This window comes from Ambystoma mexicanum, chromosome 7q (genome assembly GCF_040938575.1).
Source record: "Ambystoma mexicanum isolate Mex_15411 chromosome 7q, UKY_AmexF1_1, whole genome shotgun sequence".
NCBI lineage: Eukaryota > Metazoa > Chordata > Amphibia > Caudata > Ambystomatidae > Ambystoma > Ambystoma mexicanum.
This window is the reverse complement of record NC_090941.1, coordinates 808,260,252-808,285,388: the sequence shown is the minus strand read 5'-3', so window position 1 is coordinate 808,285,388 and position 25,137 is coordinate 808,260,252. Positions and strand designations below refer to the sequence as shown.

Genomic DNA, 25,137 nt, shown 5'->3' with positions numbered 1-25,137 from the left:
GTGTGGCCTTCGCTGACACTTATTTGGCTTTCGTCAAGATTGGCAGGATTTGGTGTTGGTCATCCTGGACTTTCCTACCAGGTACCCCCACCTCTTACGGCACCGTCGCACCTGGAAATTGCACAGTTGTAAAGATTGCAAGAAATTGTCAGCTCCACACTATTTGTTGCTTACAGATCAAGCTAGAAACCTTTTCAGGACCCCGGGCCTCAAATGTCTTTCACTTGACCTTCGTTCCTCCACTTCTCTTCTTCCTTATTTTCTCTCTTCCTCCTCTATGCCTCTGCATCTCGCTTGTCCTGACTACTCTCAGTATCCACTCTTTTTGCTCCCCCTACTCGCCTTCACCGCCTCTCTTTTATATCTCTTCATTCACTCTTGTCGCTCCCCTCTCTTCTTCCTCTCTTTTTTTCTCCTCCTCGCTGCTGTCTCTCCTCTTCTTCACCACCTCGCCATGCTCTAATTTTCATGTCGACCTCCAGACTCTGACACCTAACTCCCACACTTTAATCCCTTTTTATAGTTGAAAGACGGGAGCTAGGTCGGCCAAAGGTCTGATTGTGATGTGCTGTGTGAGTGGCGGGAGTGTGTTCTGTAATTGTATATGCCATTTGCAAACTAAAAATTCCCCAGCTATTCACCGGCTGTGAGTCAGCCTCATGGTCAAAACCTGTATTTGTAATTTTTAGAGTAACACTGGGGAAACCACTTCCCCTCGTGCACTAGATCTGTGTAAGATAGTACTTGAGCTGCAAACCTAAATGCATGAGGTCCGCAGACTTTCATGTGATGGGTATTCAAGAACATGTGTTTCTCCACAACCCAGGTCCCTGACTGAACCACTCAGCTAGCAGATAGTGATGAAGATAGGTACATGAGTGGCTTATCACTGCACCATCATCATTATCCGGACACTTTCCAGACAGTTATGGTGATTTCCAGTCAGTGGGTCTGGTTTTACAGAAAAGCTTAGGGATGGGGTTGAGTGTCTCGGTGATCCCCCATATACCTCCTCAACGGTTTCCACCATCAACCAGGCCATGGTTCCTGCTCCCAGGATCACCCTGTCCTATTTTCTAACAAATCTAAAGTGCAGGTGTGATTGTATGTGTGAGTTTAATGATAGTTCTGATTGAACAGAAAGCATACAGAAATGTTATATGATACACATGGAAAGTGAAGACCACTTCAGGTAAGAGGGAAGAGTGTATCCTAATTGCTTCTACCAACTGAGCAGGTAGATATGGAGTCACACCAGAGGGAAGCCATAGTAGAAAAGTCACCCAAAAAAATTGAATGTCCTAAAATGCTAAATTCAGCATTGGAAAAATACTCTATGAACATGATGTCGATCAAGGAGAGCGGCGGTTGCAGGGGTGTCCACCGCTCCCCTTGATCGACAATATGGTACTTTGGTGGTTGTGGAGAGCGGTGGGACAAAGAGTTTAAAAAAAAGGAAAACAAAGAAAAGGAACCTGCGGCAGATGCTCTGACTCCCAATGGGAGACAGAACTCACATCGCAGCATTGCAGTGAAGGAGTAAAGGTAAATTGGGCACCATTGATAAGTATGGGTGTATTGGAGTTAAGACACAACAGCAAACACCCAAATGCTCCGCAGAGCACTATCAAAGCGATAGGCTGTATCGCGAAAGGTTAACTCTGGACCACCACGGACAAGGCAGTAGGTTTGGCGTTTTGTCATTCTAGGCACATAGGCATACTAAGAACTTAAACACTGACTTTTCAGCACCACATTGCCATTTTGCAGCAAAATCACAAAGGGCGGGTGGGTAGAGTTGAGTCCCCTTTTAAAGACTTCCTGCTGCGCAAACACATCCTAGTAGGGGAAGGCAGGTTCAGATTGGTTAGGGGCAGCAGTCCAATCAGGACAGAGGAAGATTTAAGCAAGGACAGGGAAGTTGTGGATTTTTCAACTGCGTTCAGTAAAGTTGGAGGACCAAGAGACCAGCAGGAGAAAGGAGGAGGCAGTGCAGTGTGGAGACAGTTGTTTGATCAGGTGTAGTATTGATTAGTGAGTGCAAGGGTACAGTAGTGTGTGTGCCTGTTTGTGTGTCATGGGAACAGAAGTTAGAGTAAGGAGTGGATTGAATGGTACTGGGTGAAAGGAGGGTCTTTGTGTAGTGGAGTGAGAGGAGGGTAGTAGTGGTAGGAGGAAAGTAGTAGTGGTAGAAGGAAAGAAATGATGGGAGCAGTAGTAGTGCAGGAGGAGAAGTAGTCATAGTCCAGGAGGACGAGTCATAGTGTGGCGAGAGTAGTAGCAGTGTGGAAGAAGAAGTAGTTGTAATTCGGAAGCATGAGTAGTCATAGTTTTCGAGGAAGAGTGGAGTTGGAGGAGAAAGAGAAGAGTTAACATCAATGGGTGGAGGCAGGAGAAAGGCTGATTGAAACATCGGAAGGACAGAAGGTTGACGGGGAGGAGTTGAGAAGAGGAGGCAGGTAGAGAAGAAGGGAATGCTAACGGTGGCTGTGAGTGGAACTAGGAAAATCTTACAGTGCAATTATATTTTACTTACATTTTATTATTTGTTTTGCCTCAACTGCAGTTTGCAGGCTGGTGTCAAGAATGCCTCTTCCACCAACCCCATAATCCCTGACAGTAAGGGAGTGAATGTAGGGGCAGTGGGCCTAAAGCAGGTTAAGAAAATGTATGACCTGCTCCGAGTTTTCCCTTTTCCCAAGTTAATGTAAAATAATATTTTTAAAGAAAACATTTATCTCGTTTGTGTTTGTCTAGATTTCAGAGACACATCTAGTAAAGATGTATTCCAGGATTCTGCTCATGAGCAGAGACTTTCTACAGTTTATGAGTAGTGATGCAGATCCCATGATGCATAAGAGTGGTATTCTGTTTTATTTAACCCACATTGTGTATATCAGTTCAATCCATCGGTTACAATTTTACATTGCTGCATGGCATGCCAATCTGCTCCAGCAGCGGTATTCCTGTTGGGGAAATTGGCTCAATCCCTTATTTTATCAGACTTTACTCAGGAAAAGAGGCCACCTGAGGGCTGTGTAGTGCAGAAAGAGGGTACAGACGGCATAGACTACCATTCCACATATGATGATCCCATTTCCTGTGTTTTTATTTGTATTGCAGTTCAAAAACTAAGGACTGCTTTACCGCCTTCAAACAACATGTATGTACCATTTGTGAGATTGTTATTAGACATCAGCTATTAGAAAACCATACAATGGACAGAATTTAAAATACCATTTTGGTTCATGTACAAAATTACATCTCATCATCCCTCAATATAAACATAATTTGTGTTCATCAACCAGAACAAAGAAATGAAAAATTTGAAATCATGTATGTGTCACAAGAACTATATATGCCCCCGGGATATGCCAACATACTAAATTATTTATGCATTGTCTGACCCCGAAAGCACTTTCCTGAACAAACTGCTTGACTAACATTTAACACAGGTAGGAGGGGTGTGCTAAAATATCATGCAAGAGGACGATCTACTCAAGGCTATCCATGCCCGAACGCATATTTAAAATAGAATTAGAAGACAAGAAAATAAATTACCTGGCAGGGATTTTGACCATTTGACAACACAGAGGAGCTGCCTCTCGCAAAGTCGGTTCAGACTAGTCAACAAAGCACTTGGAGTTTCAGACTGTGTATTATCATAACCTGCATAGACAACCTCTGGTTCAATGCTCTGTAGAATGTTTAGCAACTGTGGAATAAACTGCAATTCTTGGGTAGAGCTTGTCGACATCCATGGTATTATAGGTTGTTGGTTTTCAACTGGAGTGACCAACGACTGTCCATATGCAATGGTTTCCATTCTTCTTATGGTTTTGAATTTTTTGAATTTTCGACCTGTCAGAAGAAAATTAGCTTAGTGTGATTTGTTGCCAATCACAATTCAAACACATGGAATGCACAAATGACCTGTGTTTACAGAAAAGCATTTTATTGAATATAACTCTTACATTGAATTAAATGTACTGTTCTTTGTTAGATCTACAGCCAAGTTCTACTGTGCCAGTGCATTAAAGAATTATCACCTAGAAGGCAATCACGACAGGAACATCGGTGTACCAGGTGGCTAAGCTCTAAATATCTGGTGGCACTTGCTCCTCGCGCAGCAAATCGAGCAACCGGCTAGAATCATAACTCATCCAAAAAGAGAGGACACGCAAATAATTCTTCTCTTGTCATGCTCCCACCATCTGTAAATCGATCCTGGTGTCATGTCGGCTCAGAATGCCTCCACAATTCTCCAGTTTTGCAAATCTCTCAAACATGGCTCTTTCAACAACACCTGACCAAGGACTAATTTCAATGGACTCACATACCGACACACAGACCTAACAGTATTCCGTAATGGTTAGGCAAAAACGAAAAGTGGAAAAAAGTAATTTGGAGAGGGAAAAAGGATTAAATAGCATCTGGCTAGAGGTGGGGGATTGGGTGTGATCAGGAGACAGAGTTACAGGTTGAACATTATCGCATAACCAGTGTTATACTGGGATAACCACGGTTATAACCGCAACTTACAACGGCAGACGGGAGCAGGAATGAATGTGCGTCACATCAAACGATGAGTGATAGGGGGTAACAGCAGAGAGAAAGGGAGGTAAAAAAGCACCTGAGTGGAGAGGGGGGACCATGGCAAAAGGAGTGGCACACTTTGTGAGTGTCTGTGCAGGTAGCAAAGAGTTTTGCATTTTTCTAGTGTTTTCAGATAACCTTGGTTATACCCGTGGGTAACTGTGGTTGTGGGTAGTTTTTTGGCATATGAGCATCAGAAAAGGTTTTTTTTAAAAGGGACATTTTACAGGTACAATGTGAATGGGAAAATAATATTTAAAAAAAGAAATTTTAGAGGTACAACATGTAAACTGAAACCTATTGTTGTAACATGGGCGAGTGGGCCCTAAACAAACCTATCGGTGCAACATGGCCAGTGGCGACAGCCAAAGGCCATGACTACTGTCCATGGTCAAAGGCAATGGTTAGTGGCCCCCAAGGAAACCTATATGTGTAAAATGTACAGTGGCAATGGCTAGTGGGCCCTAAGGAAACCTGTAGATCGGCCGTTGCTGTTATAAAAAACCTTTGAAATTCACTGAAAACACCTAAGGTGACCAGAGTTAACGCAACAAAATCCTTCAAATTTAGCAGATGTTGGAAGTGATGATCATCTTAACTCGGCATCCGCCCTGTTGCAAACCCCATGAACACATGCATAACAGATGTGATTCACAATGACAAACAAAGTTAGAGGCCAGCAAAATAGCTCATTAGGTTGACTGCTCACTGCTGAGATTTGTAGGAACACATCATTAGATTCTAGGGGTCATCAACAGGGGGACCCCAAGTTAAGATGATCATTACTTCCCACAACCGCTGGATTTCCAGGGTTTTGGGTCATCAACAGGGGGACGCCGAGTTGAGATGATCATCACTTCCCACATTCGCTGGATTTCTAGGGTTTTGTTTAATTAAATCTGATAACCTTAACTGTCCCTAACTAAAGTTTTTTCAGTAAATATATATGATATGACAGACCAAAATGGCAAGGCACACAAATAGAAGTACCTGTTATTTCATAGTTTTCTTTTTAATTCCATCTAGATTTGTGATATCTTTATACTCTTTCACTCCTACTTTAGCTTTGTTACAGACATTTCAGGAGCAATTTGAATTGTTACATCTTTCTTTCAGGGGGGCATAGGGGAGAAAATTCCTGCAGCCCATCACCAAGGGAAATCGGGCAGAAAAAGTAGGTAGGGACATGGTTTATTTCCTGAAACTGACAGGTAAACTTGAATAGTATTGTTGTCTCAAAAATGTGGCCCCAAACACAGACACTTTAGGAGTTTTATATGGTTTTACACAATCAGCCTTATACAGAAAAGTCAGTATGATACATTGACAATGGATTTCCTTGTGTCAATTCCTCGGGCCCTGGAGGGTCTAGCTTTATTATCAATATTATTATTATTATTTAATTTCTTATAGAGCGCAGCACACCCATAGGCCTCAGTGCGCACAATACTCAAGCCCCGCACTGTTCATCTCACCCTACGTACATGATGCAGACCACCGCCTCGAGCGTATCTCGGCAGATCTTTCCATCTAACATAATACATACTGATGTGGCACATAGTGCCCACGTGAATCTCACTGCAGTTTTCCGGTGATACAGCCCGCCTTCACTGTTGACACTGAGCTGGGAACCTGGGCATACCTGAGCCCTGGACATAGCCTGATGTAACTGATGCACTGCTTTAGGGGCTTATGTAAACGTGCCAACCTATCAGCTTTGTCTCTGCACCACCTAGCCTGACATAGCTGCAGCTTCTGCATCATCTGCCATCAGGGCTGCAGTTTTCCGCTATATATGGCTCATTTACATCCACAGCTCATGCAGAAATAAAATACTGTTAACTTTGAGAGTTACAATCATTACTGCTTTCTTGCACAATTCCTAAATCATTTTGTTGCTCCAACCCTAATGTTGTCCTATTACTTTCACCCAGGCCTTGTCATACATCTACTGCTAACTATCCAAATGTATTACTGATTACACATGTGTAATGTTCTGATAATTAATCACATGGATCATTACATTAATGCTATTAATGGACCATATATTCTGAATTTCATCTTGCACGGCATCGCCTTAATTTCTGTTTTTAGGATCCACATATTTCACCTCTATGCTGCGAACTATTAATGGTAACATAAGCTTGATGCAAAGGTGAGGAGAGTCCTTTCAACAGTTACGAAAGAAGCACCAGAGACAGAATGAGTAAGAGAAAACAATATCTACAATAGTAATTGGCAGAAGTATGCATTTGTATGGGTGAGCTAATTAAGACAACTTGGTCCAAGACATATCTCATCAAATATACTGAATAGAGTGATTGTATTATGAGCTAATTCAAAGGCTGCTTTCTCTCACTTATACATAGGTACTATTACGTACAAATACTTCGTCACATGGGCTAGTTCTTGCAACTCTGGTAATAATTTGTTATGTTCTGTAATCGATAAGAGACTGTTGCAGTCCATTCATTACTTTACATTTTAAATTAATCACATAGTTAATAACTGCAGGCCAGTACACTCCATGACTCTTGGTCATAGTGATGAAGGCCAATTTTGCATAAAATTTGAGGTCATCTTTAGAGTGCACAAAGCTGGCATTCAAAAGAAATGTTTGATACTGATCTGTATACGTCCAGTGGCTGTTCCCTGCAAGCAGACTTTGGCCACAATAGTCATTGCAGAAACCCACAGGAATCCCACAATAATCCAATGCAGAGTGTAAAGATGAATGGAATCAAAAACTATTTTCGCAAAGTAAACTGAACACGTGGAGACTGCTTCATTATAAAGATAATGCAGCGTTGCTCAAAAGATTATGTTTTATGCAAGGTATTCACCTCTTACTCGCTACTATAACAACAGGGTGCAGCTGCAAGATTTGGGTAACTAATTGTGCACCTGAGAGTCATCCTTCAACAAGTAAAAGAAAGCACCACAAACTATTACCATTTCATGGAACTTTAAGTACATTATGTCCAGAGACTGGGCTGTCGATGCCAAGGAAAACAGGACATGCAGAACTTGGTGAGCAGGGATATTGTCACATCAAAAATTCTAGGGCCCAAGCATTTGGAGTATGATTACCAGCAAAAGAACTCTGTCGGGTGACAGAACATTTATTTTGAAGCTCTGAAACATAAATAAATATTCCCTGCATTTTCTTCCATGTTGTCTTCCTAGATGTTGTGTACCCATATATATGTGATATTAAACTAAAAAGTGAGTTGTATTCTACAATGCATTTTAATCATTTGAAATAATATGAAAAGAAAATAGATTCAATTATACATGCTGGAAAGAACTGCACCATACATCTATTGAATTATCTAACAATGTATTCCATTCAGCTTAAAATGGTGCCTGACTGTACATGTAGATCTAGATTCAACTTGGAGCAGTTAGTCCTAACCCCAGAAATGTGTATCATAAGACTTCAAATCAAAAGTTGTTGTTCTGCCCACAATAAGAATCACATGCTTAATCTTGTTTAAATCAGTTTTCAAGGATGTTTTTGTTCAAGTGAAAATTGCAGGATTGAGCTTGTATTCATCAGTATTGTGAAAAATAGCTTGTTTGTAATGTAACGATGGGAACATCTGGTGTTTGGAAATGGTATATTGTTTTAACACATTCAAGTCAAAAGCTTAATGTTTCCCATTTAGCCTGAAAAATATAATAGATACAAAATCCATAACCTTATAGTCAGAGATCCTCAGAAACTTAACCAATTGATTTGGTAGGTAAACAAATATTTGTTTAGGAAATATAAACTTTGTTTACAATTCTAAATATGATATATCATTATAATATTATGAAACTTATGAAAGAATAAAATACATGCTTTACAGACTTGATTAATGTATCTCAGGATGCAGGGCAAAACATCTAGGGCCTGATTCACAGAAGCATTTTGTAATGGTGCAATCCCATAGGAAAACGTGAATCATACCCTTAGTCTAATGGTGTTTGTTTCATTAATTGATCACATTCACTTCCAATTTTATGGGGACAAAAACATATTCCCACCCATAAGATTTGGAGTGATTTTCGACCTCCCCTTTTCCAAGTCATAAGTCTAGTAGTGACTAGCCCCACCCTTTCAATCACAAGACTAGTACATCCTCCCCACCCTTCCTGTTAGGTCACCAGATAAGGAGAGGGTTTTTTTTATTAAAAATGAAACTGCACATAGAGGAGATAATAATAATTATTAATATTACTATTAATATGAATCAAGGGAGATGGCTAGAGTGGTAGCAAAAGAAGGGCTACATTCTAAAGGTGAGCAGTCCATATTAGAACCTGTCCAGAGAACAGTTTGTAGACCTTGCAGACTGTGGATTCCCAAAGTGAGAGGGTCCAGTCGGATTTCCAAAAATAGAAAGCAGCATTTGAATGTAAGTAATTAAGTTCAAATGTAAGTCCAGATTGCTCCATAGTCCTGTCAGTGTATCTATCCTAGAGCAAGGGTGGCCTTTGAGCAAAAAAGGGGATGCTGACTTTAAAAAGACAAAGGCACAGTGTAAGATAAAAATGACCTGTGTTTTTCCATTGTAGTTAAGTATGAATTGAACATTTCTTTTCTATAAATCCTGTTGTATTTTTGTGTTGAGAGTGAAATGTAAAACTGACAGAATTTTGAGCAACTTGAAAGCAGTTTTGTTTTTGTAAAATTCAGCAAAATTAAAACCGAATCCATGTGTTACCACTGGGATAGTCAGTGGTTCACATCATAAAGTTGTCTTGAAACTATTGCCTGACAGAAATACAATAATAATTAATGCCGGTGGGAGCATAGATATTAAATAGACACTTGCAAAGGATTGTTTCTATTCACAGAAAGTATTTGAAAAGTCTGAATCCCATGCAGCCCCCTTATTCTGAAATGCACAGGAGTATTCCTTTGTGAAGTGAGAGGGCAGGTGTGCTTAGATCCATTTGAAGTAACCTGAACACTCTCCAGCGTTGGTTAGAGGGAACTGAAAGGGTGTAGAGTTTATAATTGAGAGAATTACTTCCTGAATATAAAATCCGGAGAACTGAGTTATTGTGAGCACAATGCAGATTGATTCCACATGTTGACAAGTCTGTGCATCACATTTAGTTGAGAACCTGTATGTTTTAGAACAGATTTCTGATTCTGTATATGGTGTGTGTCATTGGGGGAAAATAAAAATCATATTTTGATGCATTTGAATATGTGATTTTATACCTCATGTTAAAATGCTACTGTGAAGTTAAGCATTGTGAGTGATATATATCTACAAGCGATAGAAGTGTAATTAGAATGTCCACTATTATTGTGAGTTTAATATATAGATAGAAACAATCATAGAAGGAGCGTCTGTGTGTATTGATAATAGTGGGATTTAAGCAGGCAGGTAAATTTCGTACATGTTGTTTGGATTCAAGCATGCATGGCAATTTCGTTTGTGCATTAGCAGTTCTGTGATTGAATATTGTGTTGGCTTCCCCTACATAAAGATGGAGACCACCTTTGTTTAGATTTGACTTTAATTTTCCTTAAATAAATGCGAGTTTCCCAAAACTGCCTGTTTCCTTACCTAGAATTGTGGGGTGGGACTATATTTGGAGAGGGTCTAAAATTAGTTTAATCACACTAGCATAAGATCTATAATTTAAATCAACTCAATTTCAACAGAACTGGGAGTTAGTGATTTTGATGACTCAAAAAGACTGGAGTGGATCATTACACAGGCTATAGGATCTATGAAGTGCAGACCCCAAAGTTATCTTGATGCCCAGGGTGTTTGCCTGAGCAGTGCATGGTGGTGGCGCGAGTTATGGTTGCTTAGTTTACCATAGCTGGTGAATTTCTCAGGGCTTTCGATTTTACTTGTAACCATAACGTCCCTTTAACAATGTTTCATCTGCCATAGCAACTGCCATTGCATTACCACTAGGTCACAGTTTCCCTATTCTTTAAAAACACTGCAACACATAAAAAATACATTGCACCAAAAACACAGCACTTCTTGTATTAAAAGCACCAGAACCAAAATGTGCCCTACTGCAAAAACAGTCAATTTATGCATGAAGCCAAACTTTGCTGCACAACTAAGACCATTACATATTAGCACTATAAGAAATGTCCCTGTGCTGCAAAAAAAAAAAACTAGATGTGCATCTTTTTACACACCATGATTACCCTGTTCCTTATTATGTCCCACACAGCACTAGTTATAGTCCAATTGTTCTAACAACATAGTTAACATACTTTACTACACCACCCTTAACACAACTTTATGAACTCTTTTCTCCAACAACTCCTCCTACTTTAATAAATAACAACCTCTCTTACTGAAAGTATCTCAACATTACCACATATAGCAGCTAACTTTCTTTTACAATTACAGGAAAAAAGAAGATTGACAAAGACTGCTACTGAGGAAAGAACACTCTTCACATCCTACACCTTAAGTACATTTAATATAGCATGTAGACCCCAACAACTCCCAAAGTTATCTTGATGCCCATGTTGTTAGTCTGAGCAGTGCATTGTGAAGGTGTGAGTTATGGTTGCTTAACTTACCATAACTGGTAAGGCAGAAGTTTGGTGGCGCGAACTTCAGAAATGGGTGGATGCGGAAACGGTGGTGTGGAGTTAAGCAGTTAATAGAGGGGGGATGAAGAAGTGGTGGCATTGATGACCTGGAGGCACTTAGTGGCCACACTGTCTAAGTCTGGCCTGAGTAGCCTAGAAGACAATGATTCCTCAGATCCTCAGAGGCTGCGGAGAGGAGGGCACCCCCCAGATAAAGCGGTGGAAGATGGTGAGGTGGTGGAAGCTCGGGAAGGGGGAGGGAAATGGGACAGCGGTAGATATAATATGATACTGTATATAATATTTGGAAGCTATGACTGATGTTCGCTGTAAGTTATTTTTTGGTTGTTTTGTTTGTTAAACTCAGTGTAATTTGCTAAAAAAAAGTAGGATAACGAGGTTGCAGAAAAGAAGCGCACTCTTAAGGGAATGGTTCGGTAAAATTGTTTTATTGCCCCTACGGGTCGGCCATGTGTTTTTAAGCCTAAGTCGCTTGATTTTAGAAAAATTTCCTATGGACCTTACCTGAGTTTTCGTCCATTAAACACACGCGAAAACAGGCATCAGGGAGCTGACATTTTGTGATAATCCTATCACTTGCCGCATCGCCCTGGCTGACCTGCTTTTGCGGCACTAAATCATATCCCCCGCCACTGAACCTGACATTATCAAAACATTCATATTCCCTGCCTCTCTCTGTGACGTTTCTGTGCTGTGTAGGCAAACGCGCCCAGTCGTCTTTTACGCAACTTCACACAGAACCCGGAAACCAGCACAGATCAACTCACAACACAGCACGCCACAATTCAGAATATGAAACTGTACTTTAAAATCAAACAGCAACACGGTACATTTGGTAAAGTACATTTATTTGACATTAAATGTTTATAGAATATTCAGCAATTGCCATATTAACTCGGAATGCCATTTATTTTCTTTTATCTCTATCCGCAAATCTGTAAAAGTTTATCGTGAGTCACGCGCTGTTCCTTTATGGTACACAGGGTGTTGGTTTTTGTTAAAAGAAGCACTTTGGTTGCACGGTGAACCGCAAGGCTGTTCCATCAAGTAGGCACTAGGCCAGCGTAAAGGTTGATATGTTGCTTCTAGCCGCTAGTACCGCGTAAGGGCATATGGGCCCTTGGCGATCGTCCCATAAGATCGTCAAAGTGGTGCAGTTGTTGACAAGAAGCTGCAGCTGGCGGTTGAAGAAGCCGTCTGCCGGGGTCTGAAACTGGTGGCAGTAGCAGTAGGGAAGGATATACCTGTTTTGAAAACATAAAAATTATAATTAGTCTCGCCAGCCGATCTTTATTAATATTATTCATTTTATTTATTACGGCCGATCTGAAACTATTTGCTTTCAAGGATAGTGCAATGGAGTATGTTCGGCTCTAAAATCAATGCGAAAAGTAACGAAATAAATCGAGGTTAGCACACAATGAGAAACGACTGTTTGTCTACATGCGTGTGGAATATGGACCTGCATGCCCATGTGCCCGCTACAAGGACGATCCTACAAACGTTTTCCTAGCTCTTCATTCATTCATTTATTCATGCATCCATTCATTAATTCTTCATTCCGGTATAAAAGCGTCTAAAGAGTTACTTACATTATATTTGCAATTTCCATTGTGTCTCTGCGTAATGCAGTCCGTAAATTCCACTGTGCTCTTGACAATTATTTTTCGTATACTGAACTAACATGAAACTCGGTCTAGTTTAAGAAGTTTCTGCCTCATCGTCTCTTACGTTATTGCACCCCCCCTTCAAATGAAGTTCTTTCAGCATGGTCCCTGTCTCTCAAGGTCAAAAAACAATAGAACCTTATCCTGCCAGTGTGAGTTGTGGGCCTCTTCAGGCCGCGAGCTGAAAATCAAAGCCACTGACCTTCACTAGAAATGAGCATATATTCTTTCTTTGCAACATCCCGTAGTAAAGCCATCTGTGAGAATTTGAAGTTTCAAATCCATCTATGTACTGCGCCTCAATGTGCAAATGCAAAGTGGCTTCTCTCCCATCTGCAACGGCTCGCTTGGCGCGTTCTAAGGCCCCCAATTTTGTCCTCCTTGTCTGCGAGCTTTGCAGCCCCAAAGAACCATAACTATGGAGACATTTAATTTTTGGGGGAAGGTCAGGGAAAGTATAAAGTACCCGAGGAGTTGAGTTGAAAGTGGGATTTATTGTTTGTTTGTTTTATTATTTGCAATACGCAAGCCTCCCCTCGGTTAACAGTGCGCAGCATTTACATGAGATTGCGAAAATTAGTTACATCAACAAAAATATATACATACACATATAGACAAGGTCAGCAATATGAGGTGAATAAAGAGAGAATTCAAAGATGACACCCAGGTTGTTCGCCACCCAGGATGGTGAAGGTAGGGGTTAGAGTTAGCATACTTTGTATGTACACTGTACAATAACATTTATTTACAAAAAGACAATCGTATTACAATTATTTAAACCGAGATTTGTACTTCACAACCAGCTCTCCCTTGGGTGGACATGGCACAGTGGCAATGTTTGGTGGCAATGGATCAGTGCTCTGCACAGAAACGTTCAAAATTCCATATCTGTGCTTCTCTAATACAGCAACAATAAGGCTTTTGACAAAGTTGAACTCCATTTCCTCATAGACTGGTTTAATCACCCATTGCTTACTTCTTTTTTTTTTAACCAACTTTATTTTAAATCATTTTACTTCTTTTTGAAAAATCCTTAGTGTACCGAGGCATCCTTACATTACCGTAGTCCTATATTGTTCACGGCCGGGATTCTCGTTATGGGCCAAGACGGCAAGTAGAGTCCTAGGTCTCATGCCCTGTATGCTGAAATGCAAGCGCTTTGGCCTGTACTTTAGGCACATATTGTGGAACACCTCCAAACCTCCTGTGTGACAGAATTCTGTCAGTCCCCTCAAATCTCTTGATAGAGTTTATCGAAAACAATATTCTCAATGGCTTTGTGTGTCGGTGAAGATGGAATCAACCACTTCTTCTTCCATGCCTCCACCGGGGACAAAGGGCCATGTTCACATTGGTGGAAATGTAGGTTTTCTGAGCAGTGGTGCACGTTGGTACAGTGGTGCATCAGTGACCGCCATTTTTCAAGTAGTATTTCCACTGACCCTTGACAAGTTTTGGAGCTCCACCAAAGATGGTTGCTGATAGACTGGGACCACTCTGAAATACTTTCCAAACCTTTTTTTTCCCTGCAGCCGAGATTTTGTTATTGATTGATTTAGTAAGATGCCATACGTCAAATTGATGTTTAATATGTGGGAACTGCTCTCTCATTGTCTTGGCAATTGAAACGTGTCTGTCCGTGGCTTTGAGGTTGATGTGCATTCCCCTCAATTGTAGATATTCCACTGATTTTATAAATCCTAGTTTCTCCATGGCCACTGAGGATGTACATTGTGTTACCTGCACGACCACCGAACTCACAATTTTCTTACTATCCATGTCCTGAAAGTGATAGGTGCAGTACTTGGCAGAAAATCCAGGGCTGTCACACTGTCCATCGCCGGCTAGCCTGAATCGTTTGCCTTCGAATGTACTTGCTACAGACAATTGTTCAATTTTCCAAGCATCACTTATGGCCGGAAACAGATAATCATGTTGGTATTTGTAGTACTGCGTTTTTTAAATGAAATGGAGTCCCACAAACTGAAAGAAAGACTCTAACTTTCTAAAACTGGATCCACTAAAAAGTGATGCAGCTGCACACAGTAGATTGCCTGCTGGCAGTTTCCCCAGCATCGGTTGTGCAGACCATGAGAACGTATGATTTAATCTACAGGCGGCATTTATTTTGACGTTACTGCCTTTTTTTTGACGAGTGACATGAATCTATGGCTTCCCACATACTTTCCCTCTAACGGAATGCCCACATTTCAGCATACTTATAATATTCATCAAACAACTGTCGAATACTATGCATTTGCCCTCTTTCATTAGACTGTCATCCGGCGTCAAAGTTGTTTCGGCCTGTGACGTTGAGGACATATCAGCAGCAATGAAAAAAATATTGGTGATCTCAGGTTCTGATGCGTCGGTGAATGCTGCTGCTGGTTCATTCTCTGTCATTTCAACATCTGCTACTTCAACATTGATGGGAGAACACAAAAATGTTGACAGTTTTTTTGGTGGCAATTTTTGGGCGGGTGTAGATTGTGTGAATTGATCTGCGACTACTTCAGAGCTATCTTCAATACATCTAGTATCATGTTGTTGTGGTGGTGCGGTTGCATTGTAGCAATGGTCCAATACAACTTTGCTGGATTCTCCGGACACATTCATTTCATGTTCTGGCCATTGGACATGAGCATCTCGAGTCTCAACACACCGCGTCTGAATTAATAGTTCCTCCATAGTGTAAATGGTCTGGCAAGCAACATCTCTCATTCGCTTCACTGTCTGTGTATGTATAGATCAGACACCCACTAACTAGAGGATAGATTGGAAAAGGGATGTTCAGTTTAAACACAAGATAAAGTATAGTACAATTGACTGGAAAAAAACATAAAATAGTCCCCAGCACAAAAAAATTTCTAAAGTTATGAACTGTTTGTAACAACCTTATTTTTGTTTCTTTGCTTTGCAACTTTTTTGGCTCGACCTTCAACATCTGCACGCTATTGCTCCGATTCGTATCCGCATGTCCCCCCTTCCTCTTGCGCTGCAACAACTATATTTTCTGTATCCGCATAGACAGCACGGAATGAGGCTCCATCGACTCCCTGAAACATAGTACTTTCATTACAGTGTATCAAAATATTGTTAGCATAAAACACACGTGAGGACGAACACACAGGTACATCTCAATTGCCAAACACGATTTAAACATTGTGTGGAGCAATCAAACGACAAGTATTCGAGCTCTGATGACCTAGTTCGATGGAGCTGTCAATATCCATACCTCTGGCTCTGCAAGGACTGCCACGAATGATTGTATTGAAGAGGAGGCATCAGCAACTCCCTGAAACACAGTACTTGCGTTAGTATGGTTTTCAATATTGTAAACATAACACACACTTGGGGTCGACGGCACAGGTACATATAAAGAGATAACCACAAATGTTGCATTGTCTAAAAGAATCAAGGAATATTTAAATATGTTCAGATTTAATCGACTTATTTCTTCGATTTCTTTACATCTGCATCATCTAAATGGGATCTTGTGACGGTAGTGGAAGCTCCATCGTCTCCCTGAAACACAGTACTTGCGTTAATAGGGAAGAAAGTATAGCAAATGGAATCACGTTATATGATCACGTTCGATGGAGCTGTCAGTATCCATACCTAGTGCTGCTGAAGAATATCTATGGATGTTGTAAATGTGGTGCGCACTTCGGAAAGCTGTTGCGCCGATTCGTATCCGCATGGTCCCTCTTCCCCTGGAATTACTTGAATGTCAGGCTCCGCATCAAGTGCGTGGGTTGACGCTTCAACAACTGCCTGAAACATAGTATTTGCATTAGTAAGGATTACAATATTGAAAACACAACACACACTTGGGGTGACCGCACACTACATCTCCCATAAACCTGCTTTTTTCAAATGATGTGACTAAACTCTGAACATGTGACTCGTCCCTTGGATGTTCTGTCTTGCACGAAAAGGAAACATACTTACATTATAGACTGGACCCCCGAAGGATGCAATTCAATGACAATTGACACAGATGAAAATAAATAGATCTATTGATAGCATAACAATTGAAATTCAAGTCAATAGCAATGAGACCAATGACCACAGCTCTATTGGGTACTGTAATCGCAAATAGATAGAAATGTAAAAATGACCGAAATATGACTAGGATACATGGCCTTACCTTGACCAACAAACAGCTGGATTCAGAAGGCCGAGCAGTATGTTGCAGGAGAACAGGTAGATGGCCACAGGTAGCACAATGACGAGTTTGCTCGAAGCGGTCACAGATAGCACGACGACGAGCAGATTAGCATAGATCTCAGTGCTTCTCAGGTAGAAGGTTCAGGAGTTGACTTGCAAAGCACAAAGATGTTCTCATGAGACATATCAAGTGGTTTATAAAGTATTAGAAACAGGGGTGTGTTTGTGAATGAATGACGTGTGTATGTCGTGGTATTATGTGGTTTGCAGGGGGGCGGCCTGCCTCAGGGGAGGCCTGCCTGGAGACACAGGGTCTGAGGAGGCCATGTGAGCAATGGCCCCTGGGCGTGGGATACCTTTTGAAGTGTACATGCTGTTTACCACCTTGGCCGTTTGCGCCCGTGACAGCCCCCCATGCCAGCGCTCATCCCCGGGTGCAAACCGCCTTTGATAGAGGGGGTGGGATGAATGGGCCTGGGGCGTGCATATAAGGCACAGGAAGACTGCTGAATGGGGACCCACTTATGTGGATTGCAGGGGGGCGGCCTGCCTCAGGGGAGGCCTGCCTGGAGACACGGGGTCTGAGGAGGCCATATGAGCGATGGCCCCTGGGCGTGGGATACCTTTTGAAGTGTACATGCTGTTTGGCACCTTGGCCGTTTGCGCCCGTGACAGCCCCCCATGCCAGCGCTCATCCCCGGGTGCAAACCGCCTTTGATAGAGCAGGGTGGGATGGATGGGCCTGGGGCGTGCAGATAAGGCACAGGAAGACTGCTGAATGGAGACACACTTATGTGGATTGCAGGGGGGGCGGCCTGCCTCAGGGGAGGCCTGCCTGGAGACACGGGGTCTGAGGAGGCCATGTGAGCGATGGCCCCTGGGCGTGGGATACCTTTTGAAGTGTACATGCTGTTTGGAACCTTGGCCGTTTGCGCCCGTAACAGCCCCTCATACCAGCGCTCATCCCCGGGTGCAAAACGCCTTTGATAGAGGGGGGTGGGATGGATGGTCCGGTGGGCATGCAGGCAAGTGTGTGGGAGCGAGGGGCCATCAGGCCCCTCTCATCCTTCACGTCTCAGTGGAAACTCAGACCAAGTGCCTCTAGTAGTGGGTTCGCCCTTTGCCCTTATGTGATGTTAACTTTGGTTGACATTCGGGTAGATGGGACCACTGAGCAGGACACGGGGCATCCATTTTTGTACCCCCTTTCCACTCCCTCTTGGTGATCAGACCTCACTGCGCAGAGCACATGGCCCCCACCCTCGTTCCCACTCTGACTGGAAAATTCCAGAGGCATTTGCAACAGCTAATAAATGTAACACATCACTCTTCCTCTGAGATCACTGTCCTGCATGTGAACCAGCCTGAACTAAGCACATAGCTCGTTCATCTCCACAAACGTGTCTTTGCCCACGCACCCTCGCCAGAGGAAATTTACTGCCATTCTGACACTGTGTCCTTGCAAGGTATTCTCTTCATGTGCCAGACCACTGACCACGCCATGATGCCCACCTAGCAGATCCCCAACTAACATTAGACCCCTACTGCAGTATATCGTTGCCTATCAATAACAAATGCCACATACTGGAGATTCTTGTGAGCACAGACCCACACTTCAGTGTATTATAGTGGTTAAGACCCTTAACATAAGGCCTGTATAATCCAATGTTGATTGATAGTATAGATATATGTGTGACTTTTATAGAGAGATAACCAACTGAAAGACTTTGAACAAGTGTTATTTAGTGCATGCATTATTGAGAATATATTATGTTAGCTTAGATAGTGACCACCCTGCTTCACAGCGACCTGACCTTCACCCATTCGGAGCACAGATGTCTGACGTGCATCCTTGAATGGAGACACACTTGATTCATTTAAAAAATCGAAACAACCGTTGTTAAAATATATGTGGTGTTTTATTTTGTATCTTATTTTGATGACACAAAAATACAAGACTTTACACATTGTACAGGTCAGGTTGCAGCACAGCGAGAGAAAATCCCCTGTACTGACGGCTGTCACTCGGGAATGTTTCTCTTATGGCACGAACGGCACATGCGGTTAGTACTCTTCGAACGCGGTGTCCAAGCCTCCCCTGAGGCCACCATGTAAAGGAACGGTAGACCACAATGACCAAGATAAGTTTAATAAACGTTTGTTGTCAATGAAAATTCTTGTAACTAATGGCATTCTGCTCGGACAAATGCTATCTAGACACTGCACACTATTGAATGACTTTCATGCGTTACAATGATATGTATATGTAATTTTGGATATAGTAGAAGACCATGAAGTAGGAGTGGCATGACAAGCAGAGTATACTTACTCGTTACTCGGATTACGAGGACGAACAGTTGCGCGAAGTTCGTGCATAAGCACCATCATTATCCTCAACACGGACCGTGTGAGGCAGGCTGCCCTGAAGTCTGGCAGCTCGGTGATGCATTGCGGGCGTGGCTCGCATTCCGAAATGTATTTGACTTAACCCCAATCGGCCGTCAAAGATCACTGACAGCGAACAACTCCTACTTATGTTAAATTACACACAAAAAAGGATACAGCACTTGAAATGGCCTATTACCCCCACACGTGTGGAAGTGGTTGCTAGCTTTTAATACCTACGAGTCGAAATCTTTCAAAAACGTTCAGGTCAAATAGACTTAATCAAGATGAAAAATAAAATTAGATTCAATTCTTTTGAATGATCTGCCTTTCATCAAAAGTATGGACGATTCTCAGCTATTCTGGTTTTGAAATATTGGCATCAAAAGTCAATTCCACATTTGCTTTATGGGGCTGATACAGGGCTTTTAACATACCAATGGGACAGGCTTTTATTATTGCTATTGAAGAGGCTGCTCTTAGTCCCAAAGGGAACCCCTATTGCAGTTCTCTGACACAAGATGGGCCTGATCTCTCTCTGGCCCGTGCTGATTGGAGGAGACTGCAATTATTGAAAGTTATTATGCAGCCTCCCCCAATTATTTAATGTTTGAATTGCATACAGTACTGTTCGCAAGTCCTTGCAAAGTTCTGGGAGACTGGGTATATGTCTCTTTGACCATCATGAGAGGATATAACTTAGATTCATTGGCTCCGATGGCTCCATCAATCATGAGAGGATATAACTTAGATTCATTGGCTCCGATGGCTCCATCAATCAATATAAAAACTCCTTTTTGAATTTGACTGGATTAGGAACTGAGATAGAGCTTTGAACTATCCACTTTTTTATCATCTCAAATATGAAATAAGAGCTTTTAACATCATGCCTTTTTATCTAAGACAGCATCTATCTAGAAAACATAGATTTGATATGTTACATTTTAAATTAAATCTACAAGTCAAATCATGCGACCTACCAACGGCCAATGGAAGCAATGCCGTTATTGCAATGATGTGGATTGCCTCAACAAATGTGGCGATCACTCTGAGGAACAAGTTGCTGTGTAAATAAACACTCAGTCAGAAGCCTGACATGAACAGTGCTGATAAATGCTGTCCATTTTGTAGCACAAAGGACATATGGACAAAAATACTGGCCCGCTTATCTCCTATATCGTTTCAATTAGCTCTGCACCAAGGCTATCCGTTTCTCTCTAGGCGCACTGAGAATACGGATGCCAAATAGAAACTAACTAGAGCACCCGTATACATGCAGCAGACCCTTCATAATGGAGATAGAAAGGGTGAGGGATGCACTTGAAGCCTGAAGAGAGAGAAACAGGTGAGGCCTGTGTGTTTGCATGCCGTTTGATGAGGATGTTTAAGGAGGACTGATTAAGTAGGTGGTGGGAAGAGTAAGTGAGTGGCAGGCTCTGGTCATGTGAACAGCAGCCTAGTCGATGCTGTATGCATGGAGTTCACCTACAGTCTTTAAGTTGAGGTTTGTAAGGTGTGAAAACTGGAGCTGGGTGGAGCAACTCAGTATCAGTGCCTTACCTTCCAGGTGTCCTATCTTATCACCTTCCTCATGAATTAAAACACACCAGAGATTAATGAATGGCAGGTCGCTACATTAATGTCAACATAGATTATCTTGCCACACCTTTATGTATGTAAATTAACAAGTTATGGGGCCTCATTCCGAGTTTGGAGGTAATCATGGCGATATTAGCGCCATGACTAGCTCCAATACCGATACGGAGTCCGCCCTCGTTCAATGGGGACTTACCGGTCTATTCCGACCTTTACGGTCCCCATTGAAAAAGAAATTTCCCATTTGAGCCCCCCATTGCAGTACCGTTATTAGCTCTGAAGTCCCTTAACGGGTCACGTCCTTAACGCCTGGTAAAACCTTTTAATGTTGGGAGGCAACAGGGAGGCTTTCCCTGTTGTCTCCCCATGTTTGAAAAACATAATTCCCCTTCCCCGACGCCAAATTTACCTGCAGGAGGAGCATTGGGGACTGGAGCGTTAAGTTATGGTCTCCGATGCTCCACTTGCTTGGGCGCTGCCATCGAAATCGAAAAGGTACTTGGTCCCTTTTCGAATCATGGTGGCAATTTTGGAACAGGTTTTCCACACTCGCCGTCATCTGAAAAGGGAGTCCCATTTTGGATGATGGCGGCCAAGGAGACGATGTTACAAAATGGCTGCCGTCATCCAAAAAGGGACTTAGTCCCATTTTTATTTCCCAACGGGAGATGTGCTGGCGTGGAGCACATGTCCTGTCGGGAATTTTAAAAAGGAAAATTATTCGCACCCCGGGCAAACCCTGGGGTGCGTATAACTTTCACGCCTTGGTTGGAAGGCGGACTCAGGGTTTTAAACCCTGCAGCCTGGACTGAGGCCCTCGCTTTTCTTGGGAGTACAAAGCCCGGGCTGGCGGGACGTTAAACCCTGTCTCTGCTGGTCAGCCAGGGCGTGAAAGTTATATTATATATTAAAAATATAAATAAACACAATGAGCGACCTTCACCATCCCAATTATTTTTTATATAGCTTTTTTGTAAGATCCCATTAATAAAGCAATGTGCCATAAGAAAGGATCATCTGCAGGGAAGTAAAGTTGTAGAATGTAATATTTTAAAAAATAGTGTTGTTAAATCTGTAGATACAAATACTGTACATAACACAACAATATATGTTGTCAATAATACTTTTGAAACTCTGAAATTTCAAATAGAAGATGTGCCAACTGAACAAATTGATGGAACCGAGAATGTTTTTTGTTGAAAGTAAGAAAAGAAAAAATGTATCAAATGTGTTAGTAACTAGTAAAAAAAAAGAAACAAAATGTAGCAAATGTGCTATTAATTTGAAACAGAGGAATAAAGATATGCATAGGAAAAAATCTTTGGAATCTAGAAATGTGGTAAAGTGTTTTTTGCAAAAAAAAGTACAAGTAATAATTAAAAAAAGCTTTTGATATGAAAAGAAAATTGTTCATTTTTATTTTTGAATAAACTTAAGAAATTACGTAATGTGACTACACCATTCTATACAAATATAGAAAGAGTTCATGTACTAATAAGCAACAACTTTTGTGAAGTGTTTGGTGGAGAGTGGAAACACACTTCTCATACAGAAAGATTCTTTACTGAGGAGAGTTATATTCAAGGAAAGAATGTTCCCCTAGGTATTGATGAGAGTGGACGTAGCTATGAAGTCTGAAATTGTGTGATTTCTAAAAAAGAAGAAACTGTAATGTGTGATAATACAGAAATAGAAAGTATAGGTCAGTCTAGAATAAGACCAAAGAAGCATTGTGAGGTATGGACGTGCAATTTGTTGTACAATATTGATACGTTTTCTAATAAAGTCTTAAAAAGATGTTTGCTAGTTTTGCAAAAAAATGTTCATTTTCAAAGACAAATCAAGATGCTACAAAGAATAGATGACTGTGGAGTTTGTGAAATAACAGGACTTCTGGGTCACTCTCTAGCATGTCTTGAAATAAGTAGATGTAAGTGTCAGTTTCATCACATACGGATGCTGGATGCACATCATACTACCTTATAGTTAAACATGAGTGCAAAACACCAAGTACTTCTCTTGCAGTTTTAAATCAAACACTTTTGACAGGAACTGTAGAAAGATTCATTTCTACATTGGACATGATAAATATCATGCATTTAAAAGAGTATGGGCCTCATTATGAGGTTGCCGGTCCGGTAACAATGGTACCGGTATGCTTGATGGTACCGTTGTTACCAGACCGTCAAACTCCAAGTTTTGTTCGCGGGTGCCCTTCATTCCGCCAGACCTGGCCTGGCAGAATGAAAGGCACCTGGAGCACAGCAAGCCTGTAGCACCGGGCAAAAAATGGGAATGATGATATACCGGCACGCACGAAAGGGAAATTAACGGATCCGTTGGGGCCGGAATACCCTGGTAATTGCACATTCGCAGGTGCCAGATTTTCTTGCCGGTATGGAGGTAGCCTTGCCGGTAAAACTGGGCTACCTCCAACCTCGTCCTGAGGCCCAATGTGTATGTAGATGAAACACTTACAGGAAGTGGAAATGATGATCCGATGCTTTCAAAGGATAGTATTTGTCAACAGTATAAAACAAGTATTGCAATGTTTGAGTTGTCTTCTACTGAAAGACCTGGCATTGTTTGTTTATCTTGTCAACACACTTTTTATTACTCTCAAGTGCAACTAGTGTACATTGAGGAGAACATTAAACACAGTGTAGAAGATGTTTTGGAAACAACTTCATCTGTATTTGTTTATAGAAGAACAATTTGACACAAGAGAGGTACTTTATGTTTGTAGACACTGTGTTGGGTTTTATAATCTAAGAAGTATTCAAGAAGTGTTTTGAATGACATGGTAGTAACTGGAATCCGTTTTGTGTTTCAAAAATTTAACATGTTTGAAGTGATTGCATTGCAAAGCGTTCATCCTTTCCAAGTTATTGTTAGATTGCCAACAAAAATGTCAAATATCCCAAAGAAATCATTAGTGCAAGGTGTGAGAGGAAATGTTGTGTATTTACCTCTCAATTTGGAAGAAAATGTGAACACTCTAGGAGTGAAGCGTAACATTGCAGATTCTTTGTTTGTTTTAGTAAATAGTGTTGCCACTAACGATAAGAGCATTTGGCAACAGCTTATAGATATTGGAAAAGTGAAAAACGAATTGGTGTTTTTATTGATGCACAATGATTTATACAAGGGTAGTCTGACTGTACCAGACTTTTCTATGCCTGATGTTGATTCAACAAACAAAATCATTGAAGGTCAGTTCCAATGACTATCTGTTGCAGAAGGGAATAATTTGTATGAACATTACACTATTCATCCTCTACACTCACGTGAAGTCATGGGCAACAGTTTTGAATTGTGTCAAATGAACGCAACGAAAGGTGCACCAGTGTCTGGAAAAAAACGTTAGAAGCTTGTTGTTTTCCTATGCTTTTTCCGACTGGTAAAGGTGGGAGATTGGATGATCAGAAGGTGCAAATCTCTGCTTCAGAATATTGTTGCACAAGAATATATTCAGAAATTCCCGATCCCACACCGATGTTAAAAATATTTTTCACTTATTGTATGAAAAAGAATTTTCAACATTATGGTATGCATTGCTCATACACTTCAGAGCGGAACTAGATTTCAAAATTGTTCTTCATGTGAGATGCTGCAACAGGTGAAAGAACAAAATTAAATTTTAGAGGGTAAACCTACAAATATTCTTGCTACAATGATCGGAACTAAAGTATATTGGTATAGGAAACACTTAAGGTTATAGGCATGATCAGAAACTTGGTTTCTCCACTTGGTTTGTGACTTTAAGTTGCGCTGAGTATGGTTGGGATTATCTGCTGAGTGGATTCGTAAAACTAATGCAGAGAAAGGAAACATAGAACACATGACACCTGGAAAATTGTGTTCCGTGGACCCTGTAAGTGTATTGCAGTTCTTTCATCACAGATTTTTAGCCATGTTACACTTTATATGCAATAAAGAAAATGGTCCATTAGGTTCTATGGAACATTTCTTTTGGAGGAAAGAGTACCAGGCACGTGGAGCTCCACATGTACATATGCTATTGTGCATTAAAGATGTTCCTCAATTTGGTAAGGAAAGTGATGGCTGTGTGATGGAGTTCATCGAAAAATATGTTACTTGTTCCATTCCTGCTCATCTTGTGAATGCTAA

At 41.3% G+C, this 25,137-nt stretch overlaps 1 protein-coding gene across 3 annotated transcripts in view; it reads right to left on the bottom strand.

The window, feature by feature from the left end:
- PGR (progesterone receptor) overlaps positions 1-25,137 on the bottom strand; it is an 877,082-nt gene that overhangs the window by 468,104 nt on the left and 383,841 nt on the right. For all 3 annotated transcript variants that reach the window (XM_069639098.1, XM_069639100.1, XM_069639101.1), the window contains exon 4: positions 3,562-3,861. In XM_069639098.1, the coding sequence (XP_069495199.1) occupies positions 3,562-3,861 (300 nt within the window). The remainder of the gene's footprint in view (positions 1-3,561; positions 3,862-25,137) is intronic.